The sequence below is a fragment of the Gnatocerus cornutus genome, unplaced genomic scaffold (genome assembly GCF_029298725.1).
Source record: "Gnatocerus cornutus isolate USDA-ARS CGAHR unplaced genomic scaffold, icGnaCorn1.1 ctg00000025.1, whole genome shotgun sequence".
Classification (NCBI taxonomy): domain Eukaryota; kingdom Metazoa; phylum Arthropoda; class Insecta; order Coleoptera; family Tenebrionidae; genus Gnatocerus; species Gnatocerus cornutus.
Genome location: NW_028275376.1, coordinates 1,491,814 through 1,506,211, shown reverse-complemented (window position 1 = coordinate 1,506,211; position 14,398 = coordinate 1,491,814). Strand labels below are relative to the sequence as shown.

Sequence of the window (14,398 nt, the reverse complement as noted above, 5' to 3'; positions counted from 1 at the left end):
TTATTTAACGCCCGTTGCGTTTTCCAGAATTTTTTAAATACCATTGATAAGGTCCTAGATATAAACCTTTTCCACTTTTCTTTCCCAACCCTTTCCCTGTACTAAGAGTATTTAGGCTTTCCATAGCTTTATTATGGCGTTGTGTTTCTTCCAACATTTGTTTATCTGATTTAGCTTTATTTACCGCTGTAGCAATACCTGCAGCTCCACCCCCTAACGCTCCAAGAGCCCCTAATAATGGAAGAAGAAAGGGTAGAAACCCTCCACGTTTTGCTGCTGTAAAGTTGGGTGCTTTTACTACCCGAGTTTTACGCGATTTTCGTTTACTCTTCTTCACACCTAAACCGATCTTCACTTTACCCTTCATTATATTTTTAACTAAAAAAGCTGCTGCTTTTTCACCTACTGAGGCGTCTTTTGATTTAAGTCTTTCACTCGCTTGTTGAATTAATTCACGATCAGCCTGATGTCGGGTTGGTAAATCGGTGGATTTACTGTATACAATGTCGTGTTTTTTACAATACTCGTCTAGTGGATTAATACCCTTATCACCTCTTGCTAATCTTTTATCTAATTGAGTTCTGGGACCGCAGAAGCTTTTAGAGGAAAGAATATTGTATTGGGATGGTATATATTTTTTTAACTTACTTATATGAAGGAATATGCCACTCTATATTCTTTATTTTATCTAATGTTCTTTTAATAATTGAACCTCCTGTTTTCTTCTTAGTAACACACGATTTTCTTTTCATGCTTTTAATCTCTACACATATTCAAGACTAATACAATATATGTTTTCACATGCCTTATATACCTCTAATCACTACTTATCTCATCATCGGACCAAGATTCAAAACAGGTTTCATCCCCCAATCCACTATCACTACTACTTTCGAATTCTTCATCAGTGTCATAATATATTTCACTTCGCACTGCAGAAGTATAGTCTATATAATACATAATTTGACACTCCTCTTCACCCCTACAACTTCTTGGTCCCTCATCACATATAATTAAATTACAGTGATGGCACTGATAATGAGTTGGTCCGACTGAATGGATATGATAAAGCGTCAACCAATTTTTTTGTTGAAGCTTAATGCACCATTTACAGATGAAATCTTCCTCTTCATCTTCCCAAACTTTGTAACAATACATATTCTAAAAAATAATAATTACTTCTGGTACCCATAAATTACTCACTTGTTAACCTTTTTCACTTTCACGTATGCGGATGCAACTAAACTGCATGAAGGTGCATCCGACAGCAATAAGGAAAACTAAAAGACCTTGAACCGTCTGGCTAAAGTCCTTCGTAATAAAGGAGGGGACTTCTTATAAAACACCGTCAATCATATCAGTTGATAGTTAGTCGCAACAATGGGTAGGAAGCTGTTCTGTAAGTATTCTTTCAATTATTAACAATTGTTAATTACTTTATTTTTAACAGTGGTTCAATGTGGTTTGGTAAAAAACCATTGGGTGAAGCCCAAAAACTTGGCTAAACATTTAGCCAAGTGTCGGGCTGCCTTGGTCGCGCCGCCTCCACTGCCAGAGGACCCATGGCAGCCACCATTTGAACCTAAGGAGGAGCGGTATAAGTTTGTACAACTCCCCATCTTCTTTTGGGATGAGGAGTTGTGGGCTTAAGACCCTAAATATGTATAGTTTTTTTTTTATAATAAAAAACTTTTTTTTTAATCAACTGTTTATTTAACCCAACTCGTAAGTATGATAACAAATATCCATCCTGTATATGATCTACAATTAAAGAATATCCATCCTGAAGAAATGAGTAAAAAATATCCATCCATTCTTTACATGAGTGGCGTTCAAGGTTAAGGAGATCCTGCATAGACATCAAATTAAACAATCCATTCTGTGGTGTTCAAAGCCACTTTTTTTCACTCAGCTTTGCTTAACTTTTCCGTCATTTTTAAGCAGCAACTGCTGCTGAAAAACTTGAAAGGTTTTTCTGAAGATCGAGAATCGATCTTAAAAAGAAACCGTAGAGCTGCAGGCTGCAATGACGAGTCATAGGTGTGCATTATTCGGTCAACATCTCCGCAAGGTCAACAACATTTCTTTAACAGTATTTATTATAAGTCAACATTATACATACAATTTTTGTAATAAGTAGGATGATCACAATATATTCAATCCTATAAAACTTTTTATTACTAACACAGAGTTTTGCAAAACCACAATCCTTTGAATACTTGAGATGTTCTTCGGAAATTACATCCGTTGAACGAAATGATCCCAGCTCGATGTTGCAATGAAAACAGCGCACAATATCGAACTTCTTGAGGTAGTAAAACCCGTTGTTGGCTAATTTTAATGGATCAACATCTTTTAGCGGCCAATCGTGAAATGTCAACAACCGATCTTCAAAACACTTCATTTGTCTCAACGGGTATTCGATAATATCTTCGGTCATGGTGATTACTCATCAATTAATGACGGAGAGCGAGACTGGTGAGCACTGGGTTCAAGGCCAAATAAACTATTCTGTGGCGTTCAACTGTTAGGAGACCCAAATCAATGTATGTCGATAATAATTTGGTAACAAGTTATCACTGCCATGTTGTCACTAATGGTGTTGTATTGTAAGGTTCCACTGAAGTCACTTTGAAAAATATCTCCTTACAATCCTTACACGGTTTTCCATATTCTTGAATGCATTCCCTCAATTTCTTCTCATCACAAATGACGTCGATGGTAAATTCGGTACTATCAAACGTTTCACATGGGGGCGTCACACGACTTGCTTCTTCTTTTCTTTTATCGTAGCAACACTTGCAATAATCTGACAAAGTAAAAAATCTTTGCAGGGAACTACCATCCAAGTCCAAATGGCCCAATTGATTGAAATAACAAGTTTCACTGAACACCAGTACACGTAAAACGGAAATAGCGCATGACTAGATGGAGAGTTAAGGGAGACTGTCCCTGGTCGGTGGTCGGGTGGACACTGCCGCAATTGACCTTGGAAAAAAACTAGGGTGGGAGGTGGCCTTAGAATGGCCTTGGGATGACCTCGTTTGCCTCCCCATTCTCTCACTACTCAAGAAAACAGCAGAATTCTGCACGAAATCATCAAAATTCTTACAGAAAACCGCATATTTCGATGCAAAACGACGATTTCTCGCCGATTTTCGTTGTTTTCTGGCATCAATTCGCAAAGAAGAGCACGAAATCTACAAAATCATGACTTTTTACCAAGATTCAACGGCTGAATTGCAAGAAAACAGCAGAATTCTGCACGAAATCATCAAAATTCTTACAGAAAACCGCATATTTCGATGCAAAACGACGATTTCTCGCCGATTTTCGTTGTTTTCTGGCTTGAATTCGCAAAGAAGAGCACGAAATCTACAAAATCATGACTTTTTACCAAGATTCAACGGCTGAATTGCAAGAAAACAGCAGAATTCTGCACGAAATCATCAAAATTCTTAGAGAAAACCGCATTTTTCGATGCAAAATGATTATTTCTCGCCGATTTTCGTTGTTTTCTGGCTTGAATTCGCAAAGAAGAGCACGAAATCTACAAAATCATGACTTTTTACCAAGATTCAACGGCTGAATTGCAAGAAAACAGCAGAATTCTGCACGAAATCATCAAAATTCTTACAGAAAACCGCATATTTCGATGCAAAACAACGATTTCTCGCCGATTTTCGTTGTTTTCTGGCTTGAATTCGCAAAGAAGAGCACGAAATCTACAAAATCATGACTTTTTACCAAGATTCAACATCTGAATTGCAAGAAAACAGCAGAATTCTGCACGAAATCATCAAAATTCTTAGAGAAAACTGCATATTTCGATGCAAAACAACGATTTCTCGCCGATTTTCGTTGTTTTCTATCTTGAATTCGCAAGAAGAGCACGAAATCTACAAAATCATCACTTTTTACCAAGATTCTACGGCTGAATTGCAAGAAAACAGCAGAATTCTGCACGAAATCATCAAAATTCTTACAGAAAACCGCATATTTCGATGCAAAACGACGATTTCTCGCCGATTTTCGTTGTTTTCTGGCTTGAATTCGCAAAGAAGAGCACGAAATCTACAAAATCATGACTTTTTACCAAGGTTCAACGGCTGAATTGCAAGAAAACAGCAGAATTCTGCACGAAATCATCAAAATTCTTACAGAAAACCGCATATTTCGATGCAAAACGACGATTTCTCGCCGATTTTCGTTGTTTTCTGGCATCAATTCGCAAAGAAGAGCACGAAATCTACAAAATCATGACTTTTTACCAAGATTCAACGGCTGAATTGCAAGAAAACAGCAGAATTCTGCACGAAATCATCAAAATTCTTACAGAAAACCGCATATTTCGATGCAAAACGACGATTTCTCGCCGATTTTCGTTGTTTTCTGGCTTGAATTCGCAAAGAAGAGCACGAAATCTACAAAATCATGACTTTTTACCAAGATTCAACGGCTGAATTGCAAGAAAACAGCAGAATTCTGCACGAAATCATCAAAATTCTTAGAGAAAACCGCATTTTTCGATGCAAAATGATTATTTCTCGCCGATTTTCGTTGTTTTCTGGCTTGAATTCGCAAAGAAGAGCACGAAATCTATAAAATCATGACTTTTTACCAAGATTCAACGGCTGAATTGCAAGAAAACAGCAGAATTCTGCACGAAATCATCAAAATTCTTACAGAAAACCGCATATCTCGATGCAAAACGACGATTTCTCGCCGATTTTCGTTGTTTTCTGGCTTGAATTCGCAAAGAAGAGCACGAAATCTACAAAATCATGACTTTTTACCAAGAGTCAACGGCTGAATTGCAAGAAAACAGCAGAATTCTGCACGAAATCATCAAAATTCTTAGAGAAAACCGCATTTTTCGATGCAAAATGATTATTTCTCGCCGATTTTCGTTGTTTTCTGGCTTGAATTCGCAAAGAAGAGCACGAAATCTACAAAATCATGACTTTTGACCAAGATTCAACGGCTGAATTGCACGAAAACAGCAGAATTCTGCACGAAATTATCAAAATTCTTACAGAAAACCGCATATTTCGATGCAAAACGACGATTTCTCGACGATTTTCGTTGTTTTCTGGCTTGAATTCGCAAAGAAGAGCACGAAATCTACAAAATCATGACTTTTTACCAAAGTTCAACGGCTGAATTGCAAGAAAACAGCAGAATTCTGCACGAAATCATCAAAATTCTTACAGAAAACCGCATATTTCGATGCAAAACGACGATTTCTCGCCGATTTTCGTTGTTTTCTGGCATCAATTCGCAAAGAAGAGCACGAAATCTACAAAATCATGACTTTTTACCAAGATTCAACGGCTGAATTGCAAGAAAACAGCAGAATTCTGCACGAAATCATCAAAATTCTTACAGAAAACCGCATATTTCGATGCAAAACGACGATTTCTCGCCGATTTTCGTTGTTTTCTGGCTTGAAATCGCAAAGAAAAGCACGAAATCTACAAAATCATGACTTTTTACCAAGATTCAACGGCTGAATTGCAAGAAAACAGCAGAATTCTGCACGAAATCATCAAAATTCTTACAGAAAACCGCATATTTCGATGCAAAACGACGATTTCTCGCCGATTTTCGTTGTTTTCTGGCTTGAATTCGCAAAGAAGAGGACGAAATCTACAAAATCATGACTTTTTACCAAGATTCAACAGCTAAATTGCAAGAAAACAGCAGAATTCTGCACGAAATCATCAAAATTCTTACAGAAAACCGCATATTTCGATGCAAAACGACGATTTCTCGCCGATTTTCGTTGTTTTCTGGCTTGAATTCGCAAAGAAAAGCACGAAATCTACAAAATCATGACTTTTTACCAAGATTCAACGGCTGAATTGCAAGAAAACAGCAGAATTCTGCACGAAATTATCAAAATTCTTACAGAAAACCTCATATTTCGATGCAAAACAACGATTTCTCGCCGATTTTCGTTGTTTTCTGGCTTGAATTCGCAAAGAAGAGCACGAAATCTACAAAATCATCACTTTTTACCAAGATTCTACGGCTGAATTGCAAGAAAACAGCAGAATTCTGCACGGAATCATCAAAATTCTTACAGAAAACCGCATATTTCGATGCAAAACGACGATTTCTCGCCGAGTTTCGTTGTTTTCTGGCTTGAATTCGCAAAGAAGAGCACGAAATCTACAAAATCATGACTTTTTACCAAGATTCAACGGCTGAATTGCAAGAAAACAGCAGAATTCTGCACGAAATCATCAAAATTCTTAGAGAAAACTTCATATTTCGATGCAAAACAACGATTTCTCGCCGATTTTCGTTGTTTTCTATCTTGAATTCGCCAAGAAGAGCACGAAATCTACAAAATCATGACTTTTTACCTAGATTCAACGGCTGAATTGCAAGAAAACAGCAGAATTCTGCACGAAATTATCAAAATTCTTACAGAAAACCGCATATTTCGATGCAAAACAACGATTTCTCGCCGATTTTCGTTGTTTTCTATCTTGAATTTGCCAAGAAGAGCACGAAATCTATAAAATCATGACTTTTTACCTAGATTCAACGGCTGAATTGCAAGAAAACAGCAGAATTCTGCACGAAATCATCAAAATTCTTACAGAAAAACGTATATTTCGATGCAAAACGACGATTTCTCGCCGATTTTCGTTGTTTTCTGGCTTGAATTTGCAAAGAAGAGCACAAAATCTACAAAATCATGACTTTTTACCAAGATTCAACGGCTGAATTGCAAGAAAACAGCAGAATTCTGCACGAAATCATCAAAATTCTTACAGAAAACCGCATATTTCGATGCAAAACGACGATTTCTCGGGGATTTTCGTTGTTTTCTGGCATGAATTTGCAAAGAAGAGCACGAAATCTACAAAATCATGACTTTTTACCAAGATTCAACTGCTGAATTGCAAGAAAACAGCAGAATTCTGCACGAAATCATCAAAATTCTTAGAGAAAACCGCATATTTCGATGCAAAACGACGATTTCTCGCTGATTTTCGTTGTTTTCTATCTTGAATTCGCAAAGAAGAGCACGAAATCTACAAAATCATGACTTTTTACCAAGATTCAACGGCTGAATTGCAAGTAAACAGCAGAATTCTGCACGAAATCGTCAAAATTCTTAGAGAAAACCGCATATTTCGAAGCAAAACGACGATTTCTCGCCGATTTTCGTTGTTTTCTGGCTTGAATTCGCAAAGAAGAGCACGAAATCTACAAAATCATCACTTTTTACCAAGATTCAACGACTGAATTGCAAGAAAACAGCAGAATTCTGCACGAAATCATCAAAATTCTTAGAGAAAACCGCATATTTCGATGCAAAACGACTATTTCTCGCCGATTTTCGTTGTTTTCTAGCTTGAATTTGCAAAGAAGAGCACGAAATCTACAAAATCATGACTTTTTACCAAGATTCAACGGCTGAATTGCAAGAAAACAGCAGAATTCTGCACGAAATCATCAAAATTCTTACAGAAAACCGCATATTTCGATGCAAAACGACGATTTCTCGCCGATTTTCGTTGTTTTCTGCCTTGAATTCGCAAAGAAGAGCACGAAATCTACAAAATCATGACTTTTTACCAAGATTCAACGGCTGAATTGCAAGAAAACAGCAGAATTCTGCACGAAATCATCAAAATTCTTACAGAAAATCGCATTTTTCGATGCAAAACGACGATTTCTCGCCGATTTTCGTTGTTTTCTGGCTTGAATTCGCAAAGAAGAGCACGAAATCTACAAAATCATGACTTTTTACCAAGATTCAACGGCTGAATTGCAAGAAAACAGCAGAATTCTGCACGAAATTATCAAAATTCTTACAGAAAACCGCATATTTCGATGCAAAACAACGATTTCTCGCCGATTTTCGTTGTTTTCTGGCTTGAATTCGCAAAGAAGAGCACGAAATCTACAAAATTATCACTTTTTACCAAGATTCAACGGCTGAATTGCAAGAAAACAGCAGAATTCTGCACGAAATCATCAAAATTCTTAGAGAAAACTGCATATTTCGAGGCAAAACAACGATTTCTCGCCGATTTTCGTTGTTTTCTATCTTGAATTCGCCAAGAAGAGCACTAAATCTACAAAATCATGACTTTTTACCTAGATTCAACGGCTGAATTGCAAGAAAACAGCAGAATTCTGCACGAAATCATCAAAAGTCTTACAGAAAACCGCATATTTCGATGCAAAACGACGATTTCTCGCCGATTTTCGTTGTTTTCTGGCTTGAATTCGCAAAGAAGAGCACGAAATCTACAAAATCATGACTTTTTACCAAGATTCAACGGCTGAATTGCAAGAAAACAGCAGAATTCTGCACGAAATCATCAAAATTCTTACAGAAAACCGCATATTTCGATGCAAAACGACGATTTCTCGCCGATTTTCGTTGTTTTCTGGCATGAATTGGCAAAGAAGAGCACGAAATCTACAAAATCATGACTTTTTACCAAGATTCAACGGCTGAATTGCAAGAAAACAGCAGAATTCTGCACGAAATCATCAAAATTCTTAGAGAAAACCGCATATTTCGATGCAAAACGACGTTTTCTCGGTGATTTTCGTTGTTTTCTATCTTGAATTTGCAAAGAAGAGCACGAAATCTACAAACTCATGACTTTTTACCAAGATTCAACGGCTGAATTGCAAGAAAACAGCAGAATTCTGCACGAAATCATCAAAATTCTTACAGAAAACCGCATATTTCGATGCAAAACAACGATTTCTCGCCGATTTTCGTTGTTTTCTGGCTTGAATTCGCAAAGAAGAGCACGAAATCTACAAAATTATCACTTTTTACCAAGATTCAACGGCTGAATTGCAAGAAAACAGCAGAATTCTGCACGAAATCATCAAAATTCTTAGAGAAAACTGCATATTTCGATGCAAAACAACGATTTCTCGCCGATTTTCGTTGTTTTCTATCTTGAATTCGCCAAGAAGAGCACGAAATCTACAAAATCATGACTTTTTACCTAGATTCAACAGCTGAATTGCAAGAAAACAGCAGAATTCTGCACGAAATCATCAAAATTCTTACAGAAAACCGCATATTTCGATGCAAAACGACGATTTCTCGCCGATTTTCGTTGTTTTCTGGCTTGAATTCGCAAAGAAGAGCACGAAATCTACAAAATCATGACTTTTTACCAAGATTCAACGGCTGAATTGCAAGAAAACAGCAGAATTCTGCACGAATTCATCAAAATTCTTAGAGAAAACCGCATATTTCGATGCAAAACGACGTTTTCTCGCTGATTTTCGTTGTTTTCTATCTTGAATTCGCAAAGAAGAGCACGAAATCTACAAAATCATGACTTTTTACCAAGATTCAACGGCTGAATTGCAAGAAAACAGCAGAATTCTGCACGAAATCATCAAAATTCTTACAGAAAACCGCATATTTCGATGCAAAACGACGATTTCTCGCCGATTTTCGTTGTTTTCTGGCATGAAGTTGCAAAGAAGAGCACGAAATCTACAAAATCATGACTTTTTACCAAGATTCAACGGCTGAGTTGCAAGAAAACAGCAGAATTCTGCACGAAATCATCAAATTTCTTACAGAAAACCGCATATTTTGATGCAAAACGACGTTTTCTCGGTGATTTTCGTTGTTTTCTGGCTTGAATTCGCAAAGAAGAGCACGAAATCTACAAAATCATGACTTTTTACCAAGATTCAACGGCTGAATTGCAAGAAAACAGCAGAATTCTGCACGAAATCGTCAAAATTCTTAGAGAAAACCGCATATTTCGATGCAAAACGACGATTTCTCGCTGATTTTCGTTGTTTTCTATCTTGAATTCGCAAAGAAGAGCACGGAATCTACAAAATCATCACTTTTTACCAAGATTCTACGGCTGAATTGCAAGAAAACAGCAGAATTCTGCACGAAATCATCAAAATTTTTACAGAAAACCGCATATTTCGATGCAAAACGACGATTTCTCGCCGATTTTCGTTGTTTTCTGGCTCGAATTCGCAAAGAAAAGCACGAAATCTACAAAATCATGACTTTTTACCAAGATTCAACGGCTGAATTGCAACAAAACAGCAGAATTCTGCACGAAATCATCAAAATTCTTAGAGAAAACCGCATATTTCGATGCAAAACGACGATTTCTCGCTGATTTTCGTTGTTTTCTATCTTGAATTCGCAAAGAAGAGCACGGAATCTACAAAACCATCACTTTTTACCAAGATTCTACGGCTGAATTGCAAGAAAACAGCAGAATTCTGCACGAAATCATCAAAATTCTTACAGAAAACCGCATATTTCGATGCAAAACGACGATTTCTCGCCGATTTTCGTTGTTTTCTGGCTTGAATTCGCAAAGAGGAGCACGAAATCTACAAAATCATGACTTTTTACTAAGATTCAACGGCTGAATTACAAGAAAACAGCAGAATTCTGCACGAAATCATCAAAATTCTTAGAGAAAACTGCATATTTCGATGCAAAACAACGATTTCTTGCCGATTTTCGTTGTTTTCTATCTTGAATTCGCCAAGAAGAGCACGAAATCTACAAAATCATGACTTTTTACATAGATTCAACGGCTGAATTGCAAGAAAACAGCAGAATTCTGCACGAAATCATCAAAATTCTTACAGAAAACCGCATATTTCGATGCAAAACAACGATTTCTCGCCGATTTTCGTTGTTTTCAATCTTGAATTCGCCAAGAAGAGCAGGAAATCTACAAAGTCATGACTTTTTACCTAGATTCAACAGCTGAATTGCAAGAAAACAGCAGAATTCTGCACGAAATCATCAAAATTCTTACAGAAAACCGCATATTTCGATGCAAAACGACGATTTTTCGCCGATTTTCGTTGTTTTCTGGCTTGAATTCGCAAAGAAGAGCACGAAATCTACAAAATCATCACTTTTTACCAAGATTCAACGGCTGAATTGCATGAAAACAGCAGAATTCCGCACGAAATCATCAAAATTCTTAAAGAAAACTGCATATTTCGATGCAAAACAACGATTTCTCGCCGATTTTCGTTGTTTTCTATCTTGAATTCGCCAAGAAGAGCACGAAATCTACAAAATCATGACTTTTTACCTAGACTCAACGGCTGAATTGCAAGAAAACAGCAGAATTCTGCACGAAATCATCAAAATTCTTACAGAAAACCGCACATTTCGATGCAAAACGACGATTTCTCGCCGATTTTCGTTGTTTTCTGGCTTGAATTCGCAATGAAGAGCACGAAATATACAAAATCATGACTTTTTACCAAGATTCAACGGCTGAATTGCAAGAAAACAGCAGAATTCTGCACGAAATCATCAAAATTCTTACAGAAAACCGCATATTTCGATGCAAAACGACGATTTCTCGCCGATTTTCGTTGTTTTCTGGCTTGAATTCGCAAAGAAGAGCACGAAATCTACAAAATCATGACTTTTTACCAAGATTCAACGGCTAAATTGCAAGAAAACAGCAGAATTCTGCACGAAATCATCAAAATTCTTAGAGAAAACTGCATATTTCGATGCAAAACAACGATTTCTCGCCGATTTTCGTTGTTTTCTATCTTGAATTTGCCAAGAAGAGCACGAAATCTACAAAATCATGACTTTTTACATAGATTCAACGGCTGAATTGCAAGAAAACAGCAGAATTCTGCACGAAATCATCAAAATTCCTACAGAAAACCGCATATTTCGATGCAAAACAACGATTTCTCGCCGATTTTCGTTGTTTTCTATCTTGAATTCGCCAAGAAGAGCACGAAATCTACAAAATCATGACTTTTTACCTAGATTCAACGGCTGAATTGCAAGAAAACAGCAGAATTCTGCACGAAATCATCAAAATTCTTACAGAAAATCGCATATTTCGATGCAAAACGACGATTTCTCGCCGATTTTCGTTGTTTTCTGGCTTGAATTCGCAAAGAAGAGAACGAAATCTACAAAATCATGACTTTTTACCAAGATTCAACGGCTGAATTGCAAGAAAACAGCAGAATTCTGCACGAAATCATCAAAATTCTTAGAGAAAACCGCATTTTTCGATGCAAAACGACGATTTCTCGCTGATTTTCGTTGTTTTCTATCTTGAATTCGCAAAGAAGAGCACGGAATCTACAAAATCAAGACTTTTTACCAAGATTTAACGGCTGAATTGCAAGAAAACAGCAGTATTCTGCACGAAATCATCAAAATTCTTACAGAAAACCGCATATTTCGATGCAAAACGACGATTTCTCGCCGATTTTCGTTGTTTTCTGGCTTGAATTCGCAAAGAAGAACACGAAATCTACAAAATCATGATTTTTTACCAAGATTCAACGGCTGAATTGCAAGAAAACAGCAGAATTCTGCACGAAATCATCAAAATTCTTAGAGAAAACTGCATATTTCGATGCAAAACAACGATTTCTCGCCGATTTTCGTTGTTTTCTGGCTTGAATTCGCAAAAAAGAGCACGAAATCTACAAAATCATCACTTTTTACCAAGATTCAACGGCTGAATTGCAAGAAAACAGCAGAATTCTGCACGAAATCGTCAAAATTCTTAGAGAAAACCGCATATTTCGATGCAAAACGACGATTTTTCGCCGATTTTCGTTGTTATCTGGCTTGAATTCGCAAAGAAGAGCACGAAATCTACAAAATCATGACTTTTTACCAAGATTCAACGGCTGAATTGCAAGAAAACAGCAGAATTCTGCACGAAATCATCAAAATTCTTACAGAAAACCGCATTTTTCGATGCAAAACGACGATTTCTCGCCGATTTTCGTTGTTTTCTGGCTTGAATTCGCAAAGAAGAGCACGAAATCTACAAAATCATGACTTTTTACCAAGATTCAACGGCTGAATTGCAAGAAAACAGCAGAATTCTGCACGAAATCATCAAAATTCTTACAGAAAACCGCATATTTCGATGCAAAACAACGATTTCTCGCCGATTTTCGTTGTTTTCTATCTTGAATTCGCCAAGAAGAGCACGAAATCTACAAAATCATGACTTTTTACCTAGTTTCAACGGCTGAATTGCAAGAAAACAGCAGAATCCTGCACGAAATCATCAAAATTCTTACAGAAAACCGCATATTTCGATGCAAAACGACGATTTCTCGCCGATTTTCGTTGTTTTCTGGCTTGAATTCGCAAAGAAGAGAACGAAATCTACAAAATCATGACTTTTTACCAAGATTCAACGGCTTAATTGCAAGAAAACAGCAGAATTCTGCACAAAATCATCAAAATTCTTACAGAAAACCGCATATTTCGATCCAAAACGACGATTTCTCGCCGATCTTCGTTGTTTTCTGGCATGAATTTGCAAAGAAGAGCACGAAATCTACAAAATCATGACTTTTTACCAAGATTCAACGGCTGAATTGCAAGAAAACAGCAGAATTCTGCATGAAATCATCAAAATTCTTAGAGAAAACCGCATATTTCGATGCAAAACGACGATTTCTCGCTGATTTTCGTTGTTTTCTATCTTGAATTTGCAAAGAGCACAAAATCTACAAAATCATGACTTTTTACCAAGATTCAACGGCTGAATTGCAAGAAAACAGCAGAATTCTGCACGAAATCGTCAAAATTCTTAGAGAAAACCGCATATTTCGATGCAAAACGACGATTTCTCGCCGATTTTCGTTGTTTTCTGGCTTGAATTCGCAAAGAAGAACACGAAATCTACAAAATCATCACTTTTTACCAAGATTTAACCGCTGAATTGCAAGAAAACAGCAGAATTCTGCACGAAATCATCAAAATTCTTACAGAAAACCGCATATTTCGATGCAAAACGACGATTTCTCGCCGATTTTCGTTGTATTCTAGCTTGAATTTGCAAAGAAGAGCACGAAATCTACAAAATCATGACTTTTTACCAAGATTCAACGGCTGAATTGCAGGAAAACAGCAGAATTCTGCACGAAATCATCAAAATTCTTAGAGAAAACCGCATATTTCGATGCAAAACGACGATTTCTCGCCGATTTTCGTTGTTTTCTGGCTTGAATTCGCAAAGAGGAGCACGAAATCTACAAAATCATGACTTTTTACCAAGATTCAACGGCTAAATTGCAAGAAAACAGCAGAATTCTGCACGAAATCATCAAAATTCTTAGAGAAAACTGCATATTTCGATGCAAAACAACGATTTCTCGCCGATCTTCGTTGTTTTCTATCTTGAATTTGCCAAGAAGAGCACGAAATCTACAAAATCATGACTTTTTACCAAGATTCAACGGCTGAATTGCAAGAAAACAGCAGAATTCTGCACGAAATCATCAAAATTCTTAGAGAAAACCGCATTTTTCGATGCAAAACGACGATTTCTCGCTGATTTTCGTTGTTTTCTATCTTGAATTCGCAAAGAAGAGCACGGAATCT

General features: G+C 36.9%; 1 protein-coding gene across 1 annotated transcript; it reads right to left on the bottom strand.

Annotated features, from left to right (window-relative positions):
- Window positions 1-661: 661 nt before the first annotated feature.
- Window positions 662-1,291, bottom strand: LOC148166093 (uncharacterized). Its single transcript, XM_088049428.1, has 2 exons — window positions 1,212-1,291; window positions 662-1,161 (listed from the first exon to the last, which is right to left on the bottom strand). The coding sequence occupies exon 2, from the start codon at window positions 1,156-1,158 to the stop codon at window positions 817-819; it is 342 nt and encodes a 113-aa protein (XP_087905554.1). The 5' UTR covers window positions 1,159-1,161; window positions 1,212-1,291; the 3' UTR covers window positions 662-816.
- Window positions 1,292-14,398: the final 13,107 nt, after the last annotated feature.

Excerpts from the sequence above, each read along its gene's own strand:
- LOC148166093 (XM_088049428.1), bottom strand. The coding sequence starts at position 1,158 with ATGTATTGTTACAAAGTTTGGGAAGATGAAGAGGAAGATTTCATCTGT.